The following is a 22,986-nucleotide window of genomic DNA, read 5'->3' as shown; positions in this document are numbered from 1 at the left end:
CGCACTTCTTCCATTAGGATCAAAATCTTTGCAGGTTACCTTTTTCAGCTTACAACAGCTATTAAAACCAAGTACAGAAATAAGCTGAACACTGAATCAGATATGTTAATAAGTGTTTCGCAAAGAATCAGCTTTTTTAAACCAAGTCAATCATAGTAAGTTCACTAAATATTTTCAGTGGGGTTAATGGCTTTTTTAATATCATTACTATTTAAAAACTCATTTATTTTAAATGTTCGTCTTTGCTATACTTTTTATATTTTATAGGTGTTTTACAATGCCATAAATAGCAGAGTTGTAATAAATCTTACATAACTGTATGGAGAGCTTTCCTTGGGGTTGAAGGTGTACAATAGAAAGTTTGGAGAGCCAAGAACACAGGTAAGGGAGTTGGCACTGTGGATGTTGGGTACCTGGCAGGATGGACTTAGCTCAGCAGGCAGTAAGATCACTAGTTTGCTGGAAGTCTTCAGAAGGACGTCTCGCCGGGTCTTCATAAGGGAAGGAGTGGGATTACGGAAAATGACTAATAGAAAATGTGGATAGCACAACACATGGTATTTACTGTCAGAGGAGATTAAACTTCTCCAAAAACACGTTCCAGAGAACAGCACAGGTTGAAGCGCACTTTAGCCCTGCTCTCAGAGGCTCCCTCAGACTTGAGCCTGTAGGATGATGACAGCAAGACACCCAGAAGGGCTGGGGAAGCGCCTCTCAGTGTAACGACTGCTCTTTAAGGGGCTAGCTGATGGCCATCGAGGTCCCCTAGGAGAGTGGGGCTACAGGAGATGCGTGACGAGGAGGGCTGGAGCCCCGAGGGCGAAGGCCAGAAGGGTGATTTCTCTACCAGTCGCGTCGTTTACCATTCGGAGGGGCCGCAGTCCCCGCGCTCGGGAAGAGGGAAGAGTCGGACGGAAGCGTGGAAAAGGGGGCTTTGAACTGGAGCCTGTGGATGACTCCGGGCCTGGTCCCTCCCTCCGCCGACAGAGGGAGCCGGAGGACGGAGGGCCCGGCTTCGCGGTCGTGAAAAGCGTTTGCAGCGGCCCTCAACCAGGGTAGCCTCCCGTTCTCCAGGGCTAGAGCAAGAGGTGAGAAGCTCCCGAGCTCGCGACGGCCACCCGCGCACCTCCGGCGCCAGGCGCCCGGCCGCGCGCCCACCGCGCCGAATTCTCGCGAGAGCGACAGCCGCCATTTTTCCATTGATTGCCGCGGGCCGGGGGAGGGGCAGCGGTGGCGGCGGCGGCGGCGGCGGCGGCGGCAGCGGCGGCGGCGACGGCGGCGGCGGCGCCCTGGGTCGGTGTCTGCGCGCTGGTGTCTGAAGGCCTGAGCTGAGGCCTCCGCGGTTGCCGGAGCGCAGGCGGCTGGGACGATGACTGCCGCTGCCACTCTCTCCTGAGACGCAGAGCCGCCGCCACCTCCACCCGTCCCCCGCAGGCAGGGCGGAGACGAGCGGTCGGAGTCTGAGCGATGGTGCCCGGCGAGGAGAACCAACTGGTCCCGAAGGAGGTGAGGGGCCGGAGGGCCAGGCTAGGCCCGAAGCCTGCGGTCTGCTGGGAAGTCGCGCAGGCCCGGGGCGGGGGGCGGGCAGGGGCAGAGCCGGCGTGCGGCCGGGGGCACGGGGGGCGCGGCGGGCAGTTGGAGACCACTGGCTCCCGGGGCCGCGTAGCCGGGGGAGACCCCCCCGACTGCGAGGGGCGAAGGCGTCAGAGACTGAACCGGAGGAGTCTGGGTCCTGCTCCGGCCGGGGATTGCGGAGAAGAAGTGGCCTTTCAAGTCCACACTTCACACGTCGAGCCTAGAGAGTTAGAGATCATTTCAAAGAAAACATTCTGGAACAGTTGCCCGTGGGCAGGATGGGGTGACGGTGCTACTTCTGGGGTTTGACAGTGTATCGCTTACAGGGCTTGTGAAATCTACAAGCCAAGTTGAGCTCTGTGGGAGGGCAGACTTAACTGTTAAAGAGTTGTGGGGTTTTTTGTTGTTTTTCTTTTCCCCCAACTCCTGTTACTTCGTAGTACTATTGGCCTGCCTACATGGGGCCTACCAAGATCGTTGAAAAAGTAGTTAAGTGGGGCTTGGAACGGGAAGGTAGGAGATAGCCGAGTTAATTTTACCATATGGAGAGATGATTTTTTTTTTTTATTTGGATTTTATTCTTTTGCTGGTGTTGCCAGTTTGGGTGACTTAAATTCTTGAAAGCAAGTGACATAAGACTCCCGGACTTCTTGGCTTCCCTTGAACAGTAAGTAGTAGAAGATTAAAGGTAGAATCCTGCACTAGCCAGTGGATTTCGACATATTAATAGTCTGTTGGCTTTATAAATATCCACAGCACACTCAAACATGTATTTTTAACTGCTGATCATCAGGCTTAATGCTTTGGATTTTTATGTCTCATATACCTTAAATAGATGACAACTGTTAAGTTGAAATTAGCAAGGTAAGGATCTTGATATCTGTGCGTTCCTGAATGTTTAAGGCTTTTTTATATAGTAGCAACACCGTGCACAGTGCAAAAGAGACTTTATTATTTTGTACCTGATGGACAGTAAGTTGATTTTTAGGGTTTTGTTTTGCTGTTTTAAGATAGAATCTTACTGTATATCCATGGCTGACTTGAAACTGACTCTGTACACAAGGCCGGCCTGGAACTCGTAGAGATTTGCCTACCTCTGCCTCCCTAGTGCTGGGATTCAAAGTATGTGCTATCAAGCTCAGCAGGTTGTCTTTTTTGGTTTTTAAGGGCGAGTTATGTGTCAGTATTTCTCTGTCAAGCATCACTAACTCTGTACGGCAGATAAACCTGACTTAGAGATCTTGCCTTTGGAACACTTTCAACACCTAAGGTGGGAGGTGGGGGAACGTGAGTCCCCTGTGCAACCTCGTACTTTGTACTAAACAGCAGGAAGGAAGAAATAGGCTTTAAGAGAAAGGTAACCTTCATTTCCTTTGGTGCTAGTTTGTGTTCTAAGAGACAAAATCCTTAATTTCCAACAGTTAGAAAATAGAACATAGGTGGAACCCTGCATAAGATTATATTGACAGTTAGGTTTGTAGAAGTCTTAATAGAGATATGCACATATCCTGCTCTGCAGGAACTTATCTGTTGTCTTAAAATATTGCATTGCTTGTTTTACCTTTTGTACGTCTGAACTCTCCCTTATTTGAGGAGATTTGAGATCTTGTTTATCTGATGAGCCTAACTTTTTTTTTTCTTCTGGATTTTATACTTTATTTCCTGTTCATTGGCCTTAAGTATTTTATTCATGGTTCCTGCCTCCTGGGATCATGCACAGTACTGCTTGAGATGCAAACTTGATTTTTGTTTTTTGGGGGTGTTTTTTTTGGGGGGTGTGTGTTTGGTTTGGTTTTGTTTTGGTAGCTAGAGAGTGTTTTCATATTTGATGGCCATACTCATTCTTCATCCATGAGGTTGCTGCTTCTGAATTACCAGGACTGTGTTCCAAAACGAAGCCAGTGATCCCTTAAACCAAATACCTGAGCTTTCTTCCCTCTTCTTCATTTATTTATTTGTTTGTTTGTGTTTGCAGCATTAGATATTTCAGACATAACAAAGTTGTGTCTTCCCATTCATTTACCCAAAGCTTTTCTCCTGTTTGTGCTTTTAATAATCAGTTTTATTAATTTTTGTTATTGAAATAGTAGTTGATTCATACAATGCTAAATCTGAGAGAAAATCATAGTGATCAGCTAGTAATTTAAACCACTTTACTTTTCACAGGGCTGAGAAGTACAGCTATCAGGTTGAGAGTGACTCTCACACTTGAGGATTCAGTGACAGGTGGAGAGTACTAGAGCTTGGGTCTTCCATCATTTCTTCCTTGTCCTCTTAAGTTCACTCCATGTTATCCTGGGGCTCTAAGAATAGTTCATAATTCTTCAGGTGCTTGTGTTTAGTAAGTGGAAATAAATTTCAGAATTAAAAGCTTTCCTACATCTACTCCAGTAGGCTATATTAACAATCCTAGAGAATTTTGTTTGTATGCTTTAGAGAAGTTCTGACCCTTATGGATGTGGCTTTTGATTGGATATATAAATTCATTCAGTTAAGTGAGTTGAGATTATTTTGGTCCTGAAACTCTAGGGCAAATGTCCCTTAGAACTGCCCTAGACTTTATGTATAGAGATTGAGAAACTGTAGCCCAGCCTGTTTTTGTTTGAGTTATGAGTGATTTTTAAGTTTGCTGAATTAAAACATCAAAAGAAGAACATTGTTGTCCTGGGAATTTCATCATTAGGACACAGCTTTCAGTGGTGGCAGCAGTGTTGAGTGGCTGCTGTGCAGCTTGGTATTCAATGCTCCGCACAACCTTCCCGTTCCTAGCTTATCTCTCTTCCCATGGAACAGGTTTTTAATGTAGACAAACAGGTTTCTCTTTCCAGCTTGCTTTATACTTATGTTTGTACTGGCCCTCTTTCATACTTACTTCACCTGTTCAAAGCCTCCATACACACTCCATAAACCTCCTTTCTTCTAAAAAGTCTTGGGTATTTTAACCTTAAGAATTTCTCCTTAGAAGGCTTTTGCATATGAGTAGAGAGCGCTTAGCAGTTCATAAACAGTGCTTTGGTACATCTATTCTGGTTCCCAGCTGCAATGCACATTTTATGATGTTCATTGGGAATTCCTCAACAGAGTTGTGTGTTTCTCCCTTATGTTTTTCTATATGTATTACAAGTCTAGGGGAGTGTGTTTGCTCGAGCATAGATTAGTAAATATTCATTTTTATGGTTGTAAAGATGTAAGGAGGCTTTGAATTCTAACTGGCTGTCCTCTGCTTGGAGATTTTCAACAGTATAATTGGCAAGCTGTTTCCACATCCATGACTTACCCCTATAACATCTTTTTCTTCTTAGGAGAACTCTTATCTTAAGTTTTTACATTGAGAGAAATCTAGTCTCTAGTGTCATCCTTTTCTTTTTTTTTTTTTTTTTATGTCATCTTTTGATAGTTGTCACTGGTCAACATTTCCATAGGAGAGCTTTTCTCATGGCTGAAGATAGAGCCATGGCTGAAGGACAGCAGAGCTCATCTTTTCTGTTCTGGAGTCTGCATTCCTCAGTTCTTCAACTACTTCTTGCTTGTTCATTTGGACATGATCCAGCATTTTAGGACTTCTAAATTGAACCTCAAAAAGAGCAAAAGGAGAGGGTGGTGTTCATTGGGGAAAATATCACTGTTTTACTCTGCCATGTGTCTTTTATTGTAGTATATTGATTTTGGTGTTAAGAATGCTTGCTTTTAGTATTTCCACTTTTATTTCCTGGTGGCTGTTTCTTTCTGTTTTCTTATAGAGGGTTTGGGACATAAAATGTATGAGTACTTTGCCATGTAGGAGAAAGTTAGAATGGACACCTCCAGTATCGTATAAACAGCAAGATACATATTTATTAATATTTTGGTGGTTTTTGTTTTTTGAGACAGGATCTCTCTATGTAGTCCTGCCTAACCTGGAGCTCCCTATGTAGATCAGGCTACCCTTGAACTTACAGAGCTTCTCTTACCTCTGAGTGCTGCGATTAAAGGAGTGCACCACCACACCCAGCACTAAAGAAACATTATACTTTTAGCACACAGAACATTAAAATACAGAAAAAAAATAAGTGGACATGTAAATTGCACAACTTATTAGGATTTTTTCCGTGCTGTCACCACTCCTTACATTAGGAACTGGGGTTTGGCACCTAATGATGATGATGATAACCAACATTTTATTGAGATACCAGATAATGTCACACATGCTTTGTGTATATAAACTCATCCAAGAGCAGCAGCTTCACAGCTATATAGAAGAGATCCTCAACAACTATTGGTTTCTCTGCTCTCATATTTCTTGTAGAATAAATCTTTTCATCACTGTCTACTAAAGAACGTATCAAATGAGTATTCTTTTAATTTTATCTCTCTCAGTTAAACTACTTGGAATTGCTGCAGTTCCATATTGGTCATTTTTATTTGTTGATTCTTGCCCATGAGAGGCTTCTAAGATAATACCCATCACTGTCTTAAACTAGAGTATTAACAGAAGTTGGCTCATTCTGAAAATTATCACTTAATGCAGTGCAAGAAGACTGAATACAGACTGAGTCCAGTTCTGTCAAGAAACAGTGAACATCTAGATTCTCTCCAGTGCAGGAGCAGGAGGGGCTACTTCAGCATTGGTAGTTGACATTTCTGTGTGTGGGGATGATTAAGCTGTTTGACTGTAGCTTTGCAGGTTTGTTTGTTGTTGTTTAGGTAATTATTGATGTCATACTGTACTGTCCTGTTTCATGATCATGGTTTGTATTTCTTCTGCCTTCCTCCTCTGAGTATTTCTCTAGAGTAAGAGCAGTTACTTGTACAGTTTCAGCTTTTGATTGTGATTTACACATTTGTAGGTGTCACATCTGAACTCTGTACTTCTGACTTATGTTTGTTTGCTTAAGCTAGAATATAGTTTTTATTTCCCCCCATTTTTCTCATGTATAGTCCTTCATTTAGGAACTGTCTCTTGTACCTTTACCATCTTGTAGCTCTGCCTCTGTAATTATTTTATCACTCAAATGTTCTTCCAAGTAGCTGCTCTGCTTCCAAGCTGGCTGACCCTAGCCATCCTCTCAGTAACGTACTAGAGTTACTTTCTAAGCAGAGGAGAATATGACTTAGGATCTTTAAAGTTTCTGCCTATTACCTTTGATGGCAGATACTTACCTCCATATTTTTAAAAATAGTTTATTTTTATTTTATGCACATTGGTATTTTTCCTGCATGCGTGGCTGTGTGAGAGTGTTGGATCCCTTGAAACTAGAGTTACAGACAGTTGTGAGCTGCCATGCAGGAGCTGGGAATTGAACTCAGGTCTTCTGGAAGAGTGGCCAGTGCTCTTAACTGCAGAGCCATCTCTTCAGCCCTCTTACCTCCATATTTTAAACTAGGATTTTAATAGTATTTTGTAAGGACATTTTAGTTGTAGAGACAACTTTCTTCCAAAGTGCTAACATTAAAGGTGTCCCTCACCACAACCAGGTTAAGTTCATATTTTTTCAAAAATTTTTCCATATTTTTCTACATTATTAGTTTAGCCAATTGGTTCTTAATGGGTGGTAGGGGTTATATTTGGCAATATTGGGGGAGGGAAGATGCACAGAAAAGAACAGGGAATGTGCTGCTGACATCTAGTGGGTGGAAACTGAGTATGCTGCCAAAGGTCTTTCTAGGGCCAGGACAGCCTCCTTAACAAAGAGTTCTGTAAATCAGGCCTGGTAGTACATTCCTTTAATCCCAGCACCCTGGGAGGCAGAGTCAAGTGGACTTCTGTGACTTGGTCTGTGTTGAGGGTTCTAGGACAGTCACAGGTACACGGAGAGATCCTATCTCTGAACAAACAAACAAAAACAGAAAAACCCTAACCAAACAACTTGTAGCTGTGTAAATAGGGCTACTGCTGAGAAGCTGTCATACTGGCAAGACTCTGGCAAGTACACATGTCCTCTTAGGTTCAGACCTACCATTTTTGTCATTGTAAGAAACTGCACCTGCTCCAGCTGAACAGCTCATGCTCCAGCCTTTCTGTGAGCAGGAGGCTAGCCTGATCACACAGATAGCAAGTTGCAGGTTGGCTTTAGCCAAGGTGAAACACTGTGTCAGACAAAAGAAGAATCCAAAGAAAAACTTGGAAAAGAGAGTTTCTACAAGAAAGGAAAAAAATAATAGAAAATAAAGGAGAAAACCCCCACCCCAATTATATAACATGTTAGTTATAATGGGGGAAGGTGTGGCACGATCAAGGTGGGACCCTTCAAAATAGAAGAAGCTGTTATGTTCAACATCACAAGAGGAATGCCTTCTTCAGAATTTTCTGGGTAATGATTCTCTGCCCAGCCAACCAGTCTCTAAAATAAAAGGGAAAACCAATTTATTTTTATTGTTTTAGTTTTGCTGTAGTATGTATTATTTCCAAGTTACACCTCCCCCAGTGTTTAAAAAATCATGCCGTGTATCTGTTTTATGTGTGTAATATCTTATCTGTCTTTGGAAATGCTGGTAATTTTCTTTTCTGAATACTTTTTTTCCTCTGAATTCATTTGTTTGCTGGTGTTCAGTTTTGTCTGTCATATAGATGTTTTCCTTTCAAGATCTTTGGGGGTCTGTGCTAACTTAAGAGGGGTCCTTAAAAGCAGAATGCAAACACTGCCGGCCAGTGTTTATGCTTTCCCTGTATGGTGACATGTCTGGATATTTTCTTACCAGAGTCCAAATCTTATTCTGTTAGAGCTGCTGCAACAAATATAATAAGCTGAGTAATTTGTAAAGAACAGAAATTTGCTTCATAAAGTTTCAGAGGCAAGGAAGTCCAAGACCGAGGTGTGAGGTGTCTCTTTGTTCAAACCAGTATTTCTTACAGTGTCTCACGGTGGATGAGAATGAGGCAGGTCTCTGGGACATCTTTTATAAAGACTTTCTTTTTAGCAAGGTCTGTGCCCCTCTGAGCTAATAGACTTCCAAAGGCCTCATCTCCAAACATCATATTAGTGATTAGGGTTCAATGTATGAGTAAGTGAGGGTGTGAGTGGGAAAACCTTTAGAACATCAGTTCTCAACCTGTGGGTTGCAGCCCCTCTGGGGTTCTCATATCAGATAACCTGCATTTCAGATATTTACATTACAATTTATAATAGCAAAATTATAGTTATGAAGTAGCAACAAAATAGTTTTATGGTTGGGGGTTACAGCAACATGAGGCACCGTACTAAAGGGTTGAAGCATGAGGAAGGTAGAGAACCACTGCTTTAGACCATAGCTCCTAGAAGCACATCAGTTTCTTTTGTATTGAGTGACTTGCACAGAAAACACTTTTTGCCCAAGCTTATGAATATGTAATAGGGAAGTGTATGCAGATGAGATTTCATTCAGTTTTCGGAATAGCACACACATCCTTCATATATACCTGGTTATGCTTTTCAAGGATTATTCATTCTTTTGTCAGGAAGGGTTGAGGCAAAGAGGGAACCTGGGAGTTCTGTTTCTTAGATTACAGTTAGCTCTCTTAGGATACCTGAAATGGCCAGTTTTTGAGCCCCCCCCTTTTAAAAGTCTTTATGGAAGAATTGTGGAAAGAATACAAAGTTCATGTGTACCTTTCCTCTAGATTTTTATCTTAGCATTTCCATGACTGTATAACAGTTCTCAAGTTAGAATAAACCTTAGTACAAATAAGTTACCAAAATAGAAAAAATATTCAAATTTTTACCAGAATTTCCACTAATGTCCTTTTTTATTCAGAGATCAGCCTCAATGCACCATTGTTGTGTCTCTTTAGTCTTCTTTTTTTTTCCTAGTCTTTCCTTCTATTTCATAACCTTGATCACTGAAGAATGCCAGTCAGTTATTTTTGTGGATTAGCCTTCATTTGGCTTTGTCTGGTGCTTTGTCATGAGTAGATTGAGCTTATGTATCAAGTAGAAGAATATCAACAGACACGGTGTGTCCTTTGTGCATTGAACAAGGACTGGAGGATGCTGGGTGGGATCTCTCAGGTAAGCTGACTGTCTTTTCTACTGCCCTATAACAGGTACCCAGATGCTCCAGACCACACAACTAGCTGCTTCTTTGTTAATTTTTTATGAGATGAGAACATCTCATTTGTCTTAGATTTATTTATTTTATTTATATGCGGGTTTTTTTGCCTGCGTGTATGTCTATGCACAATGGATATTGATACTCTCGGAGGCCAGAAGAGATTATTATCAGGTCCCCTGAACTAGAGTTATATATAGTTGTAAGCAGCCATGTGGGTGCCGGGAATCAAACCTAGATCCTTTATAAAAGCAGCCAGTGTTCATAACCGCTGAATCATCTCTTTTGCCCCTTTGTTGAATTTTTGCACATTAATTTTAGCATGTATGTATGGATCTTGTAGATTGCAATCATCATTGTTATCCCTTTAGTATTTTCCCGTTTCCCACTATTCTTCTGTGAGGAGGAATTGCCCCTTTCCTTGCACATTTATTTACTCATTTGATTCTTTGGTTCTAACTCAGTACAGTTATCTGTTTTGCTGATTAAACTGTTCCATTTTTGGCCAAGGGGAGCTCTTTGTGTTCAGTGCCCTTACTCTGTGAGTACTTCCTAACTCTGTACTGTACAGTGCTGCTTGTGTTCATCTTCCGTTACCCCCACCCCAGCTCTGGACTTGACCACTTCCTGAAGGACCTTCCTTTGCTTAAAATGAATAAGGTATCCAAGGTGCCTGGCTTGGTGCTAAGCTAGCATGCAGCAGCTTCTCAGTTGTCTGCCATAGTCACTACCTCTTTCTTGCCTTGCTTTCTAGCTCCTAAACTCTTGCTTCTGTTTCTTGCGGGCTTGTACTTTTGCAGTGTTTTCTCTTTTCTCTTGTTTTAGATATAGTTGGCAAAGCTTGATGTAATTGCATGCATCCAGTCTATATTCTTTTTAACCAGAAGTCCCTAACTTAGTGTCTGGTCCTCTGTAGTCGATCAGTTTTATTTGACTCTCATTCCATTCCCCCACTTGCTATTTCCAGATGCCCCATTATTTGTGTCAGTCACTCTTTGCCTAGTCCTGAGTGAATGTTATGAAGTATTTATTTTAGTTACCAAGTTTAAGGAACTTTAAATGGGGAAATTGGTTGTTTAATGAAAGTCAGTATTTTAAGTGTTTTCCTAGAATTCCTGATAACTTTTTAAATTTTACTTTCTCTCCTGTTGGATTAGTGGTGTGACCCTTTCATGTCTCGTGTCTAGATACTATAATTTGGGGGGAAGACATGATAGGAGGGAGGAGGTTCAAACATTTCCAGTGCTATATGATTGCCACATTAGAAAGACGGATTCTATTGAAAATAGTTGCCAAAACAAAGAACTAAAAGACAGCATTAATATGGCTAAATATTTAGAAGAAACTAAAGCTTCAGAAAACATCTTCCACTTAAAAATTCTGTATTATTTAAGGATCTTCAGTCAGCAAGCTTTGATGTCATGTGCAGAGGCATGGTTCTGTGAGGTTCATTACATAGTTGAATGTTTCTGGGTATTGGTGGTGTAAAATCTAAGGCAGTTCCCTGTTGATTAGCAGTGTTGGCAAATGATTGATAAAAATGGTGTGATTGTTTTCATCAGTATTCTTTTTTAAATTATTTTATTTTATTTAGTCACTTTACAACATGATCCCAGCCCCCTCCTTTCTCTCCTCCCAGTCCTGCCCTCATGCTCTCCTCTCTCATTTCCCCCTCTCCATCTCAGAGAAAAGGAGTCCCCTAAAGGGTACCGACCCATCCTGGCACCTCAAGTCACAGCAGATCTAAGCGCATGTTCTCCCACTGAACCCATACAAGGCAGCCCAGCTAGGGGAAAGGGATCCCAACACAGGTAACAGAGTCAGAGATAGCTGCCCTTGCTCCCATTGTTAGGGGACCCACATGATGACTGTGCTGCTCATCTGCTGCATATGTGTAGTGAGTCTCTGTCCAGTCCATGCAGGCTCTTTGGTTGGTGGGTCAGTCTCTGTGAGCCCCTATGGGCCCAGGTTAGTTTGCTCTGTAGGTCTTCTTGTGGTGTCCTTGACCCCTCTGGCTCCCTCAGTCATTCTTCCCCCTCTTCCACAAAACTCCCTGAGCTTGGCTTATTGTTTGGCTGTGGGTCTCTGCATCTGTTCCTATTAGCTGATGGATGAAGCCTCTTACAAGGAAGTTATGCTAGGCTCCTGTTTGCAAGCACAGCAGAATATCATTAATAGTGACAGGGTTGGCTCTCTCCAATGGGGTGACGCTCAAGTTGAGCCAGTCATTGGTTTGTCATTTCCTCAATCTCTGCTCCGTCTTTATCCCTACACTTCTTGTAGGCAAGACAGAATTTGGGTCGAAGGTTTCATGGGTGTGTGGGTGTCCCCCTCCCTCCACTGGGATTCCCACCTGGCTACAGGAGGTAGTGAGTTCAAGCTCCATGTCCCCTGCTGTTAGGGATCTCAGCTAGGGTCATCCCCATTGACTCCCAGGGATCTCTCCTGTTCCAGAGATGCTCCTCCACCAATTTCTGTTCTCTCTCCAGGTCCTTTCCCTCTCACTCCCCCATCTGATCTCTGTCCTCCTTACCCTCCTCACCCCCTCTCCCACACAGACTCCCTGCCTCCATCTACTTCAGATTACTGTTTTATTTCCTGTTCTTCATGAGATTCAAGCATCCTCCTTTGAGCCCTCCTTGGCTCATCAGGATTCTTAAAGATAATCCCTAGTCCAACTAGCTGACTCATTTTCTATAGTGTAGAAGGGTGGAAAGTCCTTCCCGGCCAGCAAGGTGGACCCTTCTTGATTGTTCTGTCTCAGCCTGATTGTGTTTTCTAGCTCTGAAGACCCAGCATTATACCTTTTAAAAATTTAAACGTGTGTGCCTTATTGTAAATTTTTTTTTATGTCCATCCTTTTGTCCTCAGACAGGACAGAATTGCTATTTCAAAATATCAAGGGCAGAATACACTGGCAAGTTACTTAAATTTCTGTAAGGAAATAGGAGTAGGGCCTGCTAGTGTGGGAAAGTGTTACTCAGTAAGGAGTGTCTTGCAACTGCTACCTTTTGTCATCACCTCCATGCTTACTCCCATGGAACAACATCCTGTGTGCTGCATTGTACAGTAAATGTTTGTTGGGGAGATTTAAAGGCAGAGTTCTGAATACTACTCATCAGTTAAATATTTTTATATCCATGGTGCTAATTATTAGATTTGACAGATTCTCTTGTATGATCAATTGAGACATATTTTTATTGCCTCAGTTGAGAGCTGGAATGTGTAACAGAGTACAGATAGTGAAAAGTAGAGAAAGAGTTTTTTAAGCTATGAAGTCCTGAGAAAATGTTTTCTGATATATTTAAGTAGTTGTTAAAATAACTTACTTGATTAATAGGTGTCTTAGTTACTTTTCTATTGCCATGACAAAACAACATGACCAAAACAACTTATAAAAAAAGTTTAATTTTGAGGTTAAGGGCTCAAGAAGGTAAGAGTGCATACCATTGTATGGACTTCCTGGTTTCTTACACTTGCCAGTAGTGAAAATCTATCCATGGATAAACCCAGTGATGGGGTTCATCCCCATCAACCCATGACCCAGTCATCTGACCAGTGCTGCCTTGTGGACCAAGCCTTTGACCCATGAGCTTTGGGGGATAGTTCAGATCCAAAAATGTAACAGTCTCATTTAGGACTTAAGTAGTTTGACTAATAAATCCCTTTGTTTCAAGTGATACTTATTTAATTATATATATATACTTTCATTTTCCTTAGTGAAGATCTTTGTTGCTTTTGATTTTAAGGAATTCATTCAGTTCCAGTATGGAGTTTAACACCAGTCAAGAAAGAAGAGTTGCAAAAATAATAAATGGCCTCATTCTAGATTCCAGTCTAGCCTAAAGGAGAGACTGACGTAATCAGACAAATGTGTGCTCCAGTGATTAAAAAAGGCAGCAGCAGCTGGCTTTACTGGGGGGATTCTCTGAGAATATAACATTTGAGCTGGACCTCAGAGAATGGTGAGTGTACAGAGGCGGAGAAGAGCTCTCAGTTACAGAGAACAACATTTAAAACAGAAAAGGTTGTGATAGGTTTTAAGAAGTGGCAGACAATTGCACTGTGGTCAGGGCTTGGGCCAGTTGAGTATAGGTCCATAGTTCTGGCAGGCTGAGTCCAAAGGTCCCGAGGCTTTGGTTATCCAGAGAAATTTTACATTTTTATTGTGCAGACATTAAGGACCAAGACATGTATGTTTGTTTTCTAGAGGTTCACAGATTGCCTTAATTTTTATACAGTTTAGTTATGGAAACTTGCTTATGGAAACAATTTTTACCCAAATTTTTATGTCCTTCACATTGTAAAATATTTGCACATAAGTGAAAATTAAAAGAATACTTACTAATGTCTTACCTTTCTTTTTCATTTGAAATATGGTAATTATATATATATATATTTGTTTCTTAATGAAATGTTTCCCATAATAGTGCATTTTAGTGTATATTCTACATGTGAGTTATTTGGCAGAATGTCCTTGGGTTTATTAATATAGATGACACGCTTAGCATCTTGAGTATGCTCATTAGGTAGGTCTCTCTTGCCTCTAGAAAATGCCACCAGCTGTAGTTTGTTGGTGGGGGTGTGCAGAATCCTCAGCAGTTTCTCACTTAGCACTGTAAGGAAGTTTACAAGTGAGAAGTTAGTGTTCTAAAAATAGCTTCTGATTTCTCACTGAGAGCCACACACAAACCAAGATGGCGTGGTTTTTCCTTAGCCTTCTGTGTTGGAGCATGTTCACGGACACTTCTGCAGCTGTTGTTTCTTGAGTGTTCTCCTCCAAGCTCTTTGTGAGCCTTGGGCTCAATATAAAGAGATTTAACATATAAGATAGAGGGGGCCAGGGTTGGAGCGGTGGCTCAGGAATTAGGAGCAGGCATTGCCCTTGCGGTGCTTGAATTCTGTTTCCAGCACCCACGTAGGCTCTCAACTTTCTGTACCTCTAGATCCAAGAGATTGACAGCCTAATACAGAGTCCTCCCTACTAACTCTGATACCTACTTCTTTCTGGGCTAGAGAGTGACTTTAGTGTAGCAACAATGGAGTGATTCCTGGGCACCCCCTCAGGAATGTTTTAAATTGGGGATGAATGAACTATTCCTAAGGGCATCTCAATGCTCTGAGTAAAGTTAGGACTTTACTACTTAGAGGAACTTTGACTGCAGCCCCATTTCCAGACCGCATTAAAAAGTCAAGTTTTTGTATGGCTCATCTAAAATAGAATGCAGTGCTTTAGGAAATACTAATAAGCTGAGTTTGCATACAGCCTTTCTATTTTATTAACATTAAAATGTTTAATGTTTTAATTGGAGTTTATAACATATGGTGTCATTTCTTTGTTTATTTGTAGTAGTTTGTGGAAATGAAAGGGAATTGGTGAAAAATTAGATACCTGTAGCCACCCCTCTAATAAAAGACATCTGGGAAATATTAGCTTTGACATTTTAAATTCACACGTCTAGAAATATTTGTCAGTGTGCTATTTACCACTAATGCAGTACAATACAATTTATTTAAGAGTGCTAAGAGAAATAGACACGACAGAGCATGTTTCTGCAAGTGCAGTCTGATTTTAACACTATAAAGAGGGCAGTAGTTGGATGGTACAGCCTTTCTAGGTGAAGAAAGGTATCAGTTGAAGAGCTTGAGTAGTCGTCAGGTGTCTGAGGTGTATTTTACATAGAGTAAAATATACTCTGTGGAGACATACAGCTTTATACAGTTGTATAACTACCATCAAGTCAAATATAGGATGATCCTGCCTCCTTAGAAAAATTCTGTCCCATTCAGCTTCCTGCCCCAGACATATCCTAGCTAGTCGCCCCTGATCTGGTTGCTGTCCCATTGTTTTGTTCCTTTCCTCATATATCATTTAAGTGGAATCACATAGTGTGTGAAGCTTTGGAGATTGATTTATGTTGCTACTTGTATTAGCAGTCTCTTTTGTTGTTGTTGTTGAATGATACAGTTTTTTATATATATTTACCATCTAATAGACATTTGACTTTTTTGGGGGGGTTGTTGTTGTTTGTTTTGTTTTTGAGACAGGGTCTTACATAGTAGCTCTCCATTATCTGGAACTTAGTATGTAGACCGGGCTGGCCCCAAACTCCAAGAAATCAGTCTATTTCTGCCTCCCAAGTACTGGGATTACAGGCATGCGCCATCATGCCAGGCTCTTGCTATCGTTTTAATGATTCTGAATAACTCCCAGTTTATGATCCAGTGGGTGGGGAAATGAGATTGACTAAGACATACTTTTTCTATGGAAAGTGTCTGTTTAACTTTATAAGAAACTGCCAAACCCATTTGAAATGCATGTATGGTGTTGAGTTCTAGATAGGGAAGTGTGAGAGGCCCAGGTGCCCAGCATGCTTGTTGCTACGTGGCAGTATCAGGGCCTTGTTGTCTGCTGCTTGTTTTGTTAAGTCCATATTTTAGCTCTTATTATGAAGTAGTGTGTCAGTGATTTTGATTTTCTCTGATGACTCATAGCATAGTGCAACTTTGCATGAGCTTGATTTGGGTTTTTAGTAAACCTAATCCTGCACACCGTGTGCAAGTGATGAGCTTGATCATACCAAGAAAGGAGAATGAAAGACTGACTGCTCTTAGTAGTATTTGTGACTATTGATTGACCCTACTTTTACTAGGTTTTTTGAAAAAAGGAATTTGCATAGTACCTATTTTGGTGAAAAAGATAACGGCTAGAGAATCAGAAAAAAAAAAAAATAAGCCAGTAGTTTTATGTAGACCTATCTGGGTCCTTTTTGTTTGTTTGTTGTGTTTTGTTGACACAGGGTTTCTCTGCATACCCCTGGTTGTCTTGGAACACACTGTATAGACCTTGCTGGCCTGACACTCACAGAGATCCTCCTGCCTCTTCCTCCCAAGTGCTGGGATTAAAGGCATGGGTTACTACTCCCCTCTAGGTCTTTTCTTTTTGAACTGTCTCATGAGGGAGTGTGATCGCGTAAGCTATAAGGGTTGTCTCTCTAACTAAATTACATATCTAGGGGTTGGAGGTATGGCTCAGTGGTTAAGAACACTGGTTGCTCTTCCAGAGGACCTGAGTTCAATTCCCAGCACCCACAGTGGCAGCTCACAACTGTCTACCTCCAGCTCCAGGGGATCTGACACTCTCACACAGACATACATGCAGGCAAAACACCAATGCACATAAAATTCTTTAAAATTTTAAAATAAAGAAATTACATATCTATATAAAACTTGGTTGCCAGATAGGTTTTTAGCCTTTGTGAAAGTTCATATAAATGAAAGCAAAAGACCTTTTCTGATTTTTCCTAACATGATAAAATTCCTACTTTTTCCTTACAGATAATCCTTTGCATTTTCGCATAGTATAGTATAAATTGTATTATAGTGAAGGATTAGGATTATCCTGAGAAGAATAACTTGTAGTTCCATAATTATGCCTGACTCTTGTGGCATTATGATGCACTATTACAAGCTATACGCTGTCAGAAAGTTTTATTTCTAATATCTTGACCTTGAAGACCCTGAGTCGTAGTGGGGTAGAATTGTGTAGGGGTTACCCATCCAAAAGTAGTAATCACCCTAAGGACTCTAGTCAAGTGCTCTGATTTCGGCATGATGCTCTCATGCCAAAGGCCAGGCCATTGGAATGGACAGCTTTCAGTTTTAAAAGTTTAACATTTCTAAAATGAAACATCTTAATCAGAGCATTGTTAAGACTCTTGTATTAAAATTATTATCTATGTTTTTTGCAGTAAATTTTTTCATGGGCTGGGGTTATAGCTTATGCTTGCCACAAATACACAAGGACCTGAGTTCAATCCTCAGTACCACAAAATAAATATAGCATAATAGACAATAGATAAATAAACAAGCTTTAGAATATTGAAACATTTACAAGCTGGGTTATTGCTTATCAGCAGCAGTCTACTCACTGAGGAATCTAAGCTCAAATAACAGGAATAGTGAAAGACTTGCTGTTTCACCTCCTGAAAATAATGTTAGTTGTAAAGTTTGACACTTGTTAGTGTATTTTTAGCAGGTAACCATGACCAACACTAGAATTAGCAGCAGGCAGCAATGGGAAGACCACTGGCAGAGAAGAAATAATGCTGTAGTTTTCATGTGGCAGAAAGATTGACATTAGGACATGTAAGGACCTCTTGCTCCTTTATTAGTATAAAATAACACACCTGGTCGGATGATCCAATCGTCATCCAGCTTTGAATATTATTTATATCATGTGTGTTGAGCCATTTGATTGGTTGGACTTTAGTTGTCAAAATACGTCATCATAAAAAGTTTATGTCAATGTGATATAAGATACAGTCATCAGAGAGGAAGGAACCTCAATTGAGAAAATGCCTCCATAAGAGCAGGCTGTCAGCAAAACTGTGGAGCATTTTCTTAGGGATTATGGATGGGGGAGGACCCAGTCCATTGTGAGTGGTGCTGTCCCTGGGCAAGTGGTCCCGAGTTCTGTAAGAAAGCTGTCTCAGCAAGCCAGTAGGCAGCACTCCCCCCGGCATCATCTCCTGCCTCCAGGTTCTTGCTCTGTTAGAGTTCCTGTCCTGACCTCCTTCAATAATGAGCAGAGACATGTAAGCATAAGTCAAACCTTTTCCTCCCAAAGTTGCTTTGGTCATGGTGTTTCATCACAGCAGTGGTAACACTAAGTCCCTAGTCTTTAAAGTTCTGACACTTTCCTATAATTTGAATAATTCATTGTAGTAACTGAAAATAAGCTACATAAAATTAAAAGCATTTCTGATTAATATGAGTTCTGGAAGTTTATGTCAGAATATTTATGTCAAAAATATTTTCATACTTTATCCAAGCCAGCCTGTATTTTATTACTTAATAGTTTTATGTTATATAATTTGGAAATAAATGTCCTATGTTGACATAATTTATAACATGTTTATTTAAATACCAATAAATCTATACCATAATATATTGAACAATAAAGTAGTACAAGTTCATTTATCACAGACTCTACTCATAATTTCTTTACACTCTGAATAAGCTTTTAGAATAGGCACAAAGTGAGTTTTGTTTGTTTTTAAGAAAATTCTATACGTGAAGAAGGCAAATTAAAGCAGGGATATAGTTATCACCAAAATAGTAAAAGCCTTTATTTCACTATTTTTTTTTTTTTCAAAATTGGTCTTAAATTTTTTCAAAACTTTTTTTTTTTTTTTAATAGGGTTTCTCAGTTGTTGCTGGCTGTCCTGGAACTTCAGACCAGGCTGACCTCAAATACAGAGATCCACCTGCCTCTGCCTCTGTTGGGATTAAAGGTGTGAGCCATCACAGCTGGCTGTTGAAATACATTTTACTAAAAGGTTCTCAAGGAATCTTCATTTTCAACTAGGCCAATAATAGTTGCTCTATAATTCTTACTGCTGATCATCAGTATTATTTTTGGTGTGGTACATGTTTGCTTTAATTTTTAGAATGTTAGCAAATACATTTCAATGTGTTTCCCATTCTGTATCATAAACAATCTTATTAATGTTAACTTTGGGGGGGGTGGAGGGTCAAGATAGTTTCTCTGTGTAATCCTGGATGTCCTGGACTTACTTTGTAGACCAGGCTGGCCCCAGCCTCACAGCGATCAGACTGCCTCTGCCTCCTTGAGTGCTGGGATTAAAGGCTTTAATGTTAACGAAGTGAGTTATTTTCTTAAGTTTGAATTACCCATAATTGGTCATTGGGAACAACCTTAGAAGGGATTGTGTTCTCTTGATATATCTTGAGTTCTTCTTTGAGTACTTAGTTTTTGTTTTTTATGTTCTCAGACATTTCTACCAAGACTTCAGGATCCTGTTTTTGTTGTGGAAAATGGTGCCTAGAAACCCAAACCATAAACACTGGCTATATCTGCTCTTAGAAACATGCCATTGCTTCCTCAGTGGAAGCAACCATATAAATACACGCATGCGAGCATTTGTAGAGTAAAATCTGTGTTTTATGTCCCCAAGTTTCCATAATAAACAGATTGTTATATTTGTGTGTGGGTGTACACATGCCATAGTATGCACATGGAAATCAGAGGGCAACTTGTCTTCTCTGTACACCGTATAGATTCCAGGGATCAAACTCAGTTTATTAGTTAGGCTTGGCAACAAGCACCTTTTCCCACCAAGCCTTCTCAGTGGTGTTCACTTAGGCTTCTTCCACTTTTGGGTTGTTGTTAATATGCAGTTGTGAACATGAGTGTATAAGTATGTATTGGGTAGCTTGCTTCAGTTTTTGTTATTGTAGCTATGCCTAGAATTAGAATTTCCAGATCTGTAGACACGTTTGTTGTTGTTTTAATGTATGTTTGTTGCTGTTACATAAACGAACCCATTTATTGTAGGCTCGTATGTCTCACATGTATTGCTTCTACTGGTCTTCCAGTTCCTTCAGTCTTCTGACAACAGACTGGACTGTGACAGCACAAGTATATCAGGTTCAGGCCCCATCAGGCACTGTTTTTGTGGGGGAACCATAGTACCAAATGCCAGCTGCCTATCTCTTCATCTTGGTCTTGCTACAGAAGGAGCAATTAATTGTATTTGGAGTGCTGGTGGATTGCAGCTTTCTGACCCTTTTCCAAAGGGTGGCACTACAGTGGGTCTAGGATTTACTGATGATCCCAACCTTCTTGGTACATTCAGCTGTGTCACTGTAACCTAGGCTGAGCCCAGAGAATCTATAGGCAGTTTTACCAACTAACCTTCAGCTGTTGGCCAAGAGCCTTGCTACTACTGTTGGGTGGTGATTAAATTCAGGTTCCCCTTCCCTTGCTGACTCCTGCTCAGAAGGAAAAGACAGGCATACTTGGTTCCTCCCGACCGGCTTTTGGTGATACAGAAGTGAAGAGGATGCTCTAGTCTGTCTACACTGCCTTCTTGAACACCTGCCTGCCTGATTAGGGACTGGTGGACACTTTTGAGTGTCTCTCTTGGCAGTGGTGGGGGTGGGGGGCAGGGTCGGTTTTGTTCTTTGGTGATTGGCTGTTGTAGTATGGTCATTAAGTTTCCTGTGTACTGATACTGCCCCTTTCCAGAGCTGTTCTCAGAGTTTTTGGTCTGTACTCATTCACATGGGATGACTGAGCCACAATTCCAGGGACTGCACCACCATTGCTCCTAGCCCCTCTGCTTCTTGCCTGCCTGCCTGCCTGCTTCCCTCCCTCCCTTCCTTTTTTCTTTTTCTCCTTCCTCCCATTTTAGTCTATGTAAAACTTTGCTTATCTGATTTAAAAGTATCAAATATTAAAGATTGAATTATTGTATGTGTGTTGAAAAGTATTATAATAATTCTTTAGCCACTATCTAAATAAATGCTGTTTTGTTTTAACTTATAAGAGGCTTCTCTTCCTTCTGAGCATTTTCTTGTAATAGATTTGAAATATATCTAGGAATCTCAGAAGCTGGGATTTTTCATAACACTCTATTAGGGTGTCCTTGATTCCTTCCTGTAATTTTCTTACATGCCATGTACAAATTGCTTGTAATGTGTATGTTGATGTCTACTAATATTACATGATCTTAACATGTTAGCTGCTTTTTCTTTTTGTACTCTTGAATGTATTTTCTGTAGGCATATTGATTTTCTGTTTGTTTACAATAAAAACACATTCCTACACATTTTCCTAGATCATTGTCATGGGTTCTGATGTCAAAGCAAGTTGCTTTTGTTCCCTTATCTTGGCTAATTATTTTTATCTCATGACTGTGAAGAAGAATGAGAGGATAGTACTTTAATTTTTTATTTTTTTACATATTAGTTAAATTCGCCAAGTTTTTTTAAAAGATTTAAATTATAAAAATAAGTGCTTATACAGTACCAGAAATACATAGCTTTGTTCATATTTTAATGGTACTTCCTCTTAGAGAATCCATTGAATCACATTTTGGGATATCATAGTTTTGTACTATTTTAAGCAATGGTAGTTGTACATTTGAATGTGTGTCTGCTGTAACTTGGGAGCTTCCCTAGGAGATGATCCGAAGATGAGTGGGTGGATGGATCCATAGATAGGCAGTAGGCAGGCAGGTGGGTATTTTTAATGGTGAGAGTGGTAAGTTGTAGGGTAAACATTTTTTGTTTTACAGGTAATATAATGTCAAACTTTCCTGGAGGAGGTCAGTTTACATTCACACCAAGATTGAGGCATCTTGAGGTGTAGCTTTTTAAGTGTCTTTTTGTTGATTAATAATTTTACACATTTCAGCATTTCTTTGGGAGCTGCCCTGTCCTCTGCTGGCTCCTTGTTGGCTGTGGCTCAGGAAGCAGTCCTTTTAGTTGTCTTTACTGTGAACATTCTTTCCCAACTCTAATCTTTTTTCCCTTCCTGTTTCGTTAGCTCTGCTCTTCATTTTTAATTAACATTAACCATCCTTTTTCTGTTCATTTTTGTGCTTTTTAGCATACTTAAATTTTTCCAAGCTTAAGATTTTAAAGATATTCTATAAAATTTCTTAAAGGATTTAGAATTTTGGCATTGCTATTTAGTCTTTAATGTGCCCAAAATGGATTTGTTTTCATGTAGGACATTAAAATATACATTAAATTTTGATATATTTCTCCCCTACTATGAATGGCTACTTATCCTGGAACCATTCACAAAAAAGTATTTTATTTTACTTTTTAAGATAGTATCTTACTACGTAGCCTTAGCTGACCTGAAATTCTATGTAGACCAGACTGTCCTAGGACTTACAAACATCCACCTGCCTCATCTGCCGTGGGTGCTGAGTTAAAGGCACCAACACTCTTGGCTGAAAAGTTTATCTTTTATTTAGTTAAATTCCCAGGTATGTCTGGTTCCTGTAGTTTTAGCTCTTATATTTAGGTCTTCCATCTATTGAGTTCATTTAAAATTTAAAAAACTTTTTTGAGACAGGTTTGTCTTATATAGTCCAAGCTGCCCTGGAACTCATTATGTAAATTAGACTGTCTTTGAACTTGCTGCTCTGTGCTACTGATTTTGGATATCAGTTCATTTTTATAGTTACTTATTTGGTTTTGTATTTCATACCTTATAAAGAACTTTCTGACCAAGATTAAGCAATGAGTAACAATTTTAATGGAACATCTAGTTTTTTTGTTGTTGTTGTTACGTGCTAGTAGGAAGAATCCTGTCTATTTTGTCTTGTCTCAAAGTAGAAGATTTTTGGAGATGAAGACAATAAGTATTAACTATCAATCAGGTGGCTACAGGAGCTGTGGAGAAGTTTGAGAGGAAAGGAGATGAGGGATAGCAAGAAGATTAACAATGGTAAGAGGGGGAGGGATGAGCTGTTCTGATTATCTTGAGCTGTGTAACTACTGATCTTTAAACTATTTCTTCCTCACAATAACAGCCCAGGCAAGACAGGCGGCTGTGTGCCATCAACCAGGCAAGTGTAGGGCTGG

General features: G+C 40.4%; 1 protein-coding gene across 3 annotated transcripts in view; it reads left to right on the top strand.

Moving 5' to 3' along the window:
* The first annotated feature begins 1,208 nt into the window (after window positions 1–1,208).
* Window positions 1,209–22,986, top strand: part of Usp47 (ubiquitin specific peptidase 47) — an 83,192-nt gene continuing 61,414 nt past the window's right edge. For 2 of the 3 annotated variants that reach the window (XM_021627879.2, XM_060367027.1), the window contains exon 1: window positions 1,209–1,506. In XM_021627879.2, the coding sequence (XP_021483554.1) occupies window positions 1,468–1,506 (39 nt within the window). In that variant the 5' untranslated portion in view covers window positions 1,209–1,467. The remainder of the gene's footprint in view (window positions 1,507–22,986) is intronic. The other variant, XM_021627891.2, reaches the window with a different exon arrangement.

Source organism: Meriones unguiculatus, chromosome 14, assembly GCF_030254825.1.
Source record: "Meriones unguiculatus strain TT.TT164.6M chromosome 14, Bangor_MerUng_6.1, whole genome shotgun sequence".
Lineage (NCBI taxonomy): Eukaryota > Metazoa > Chordata > Mammalia > Rodentia > Muridae > Meriones > Meriones unguiculatus.
This window is presented reverse-complemented; position numbering and strand designations above follow the sequence as displayed.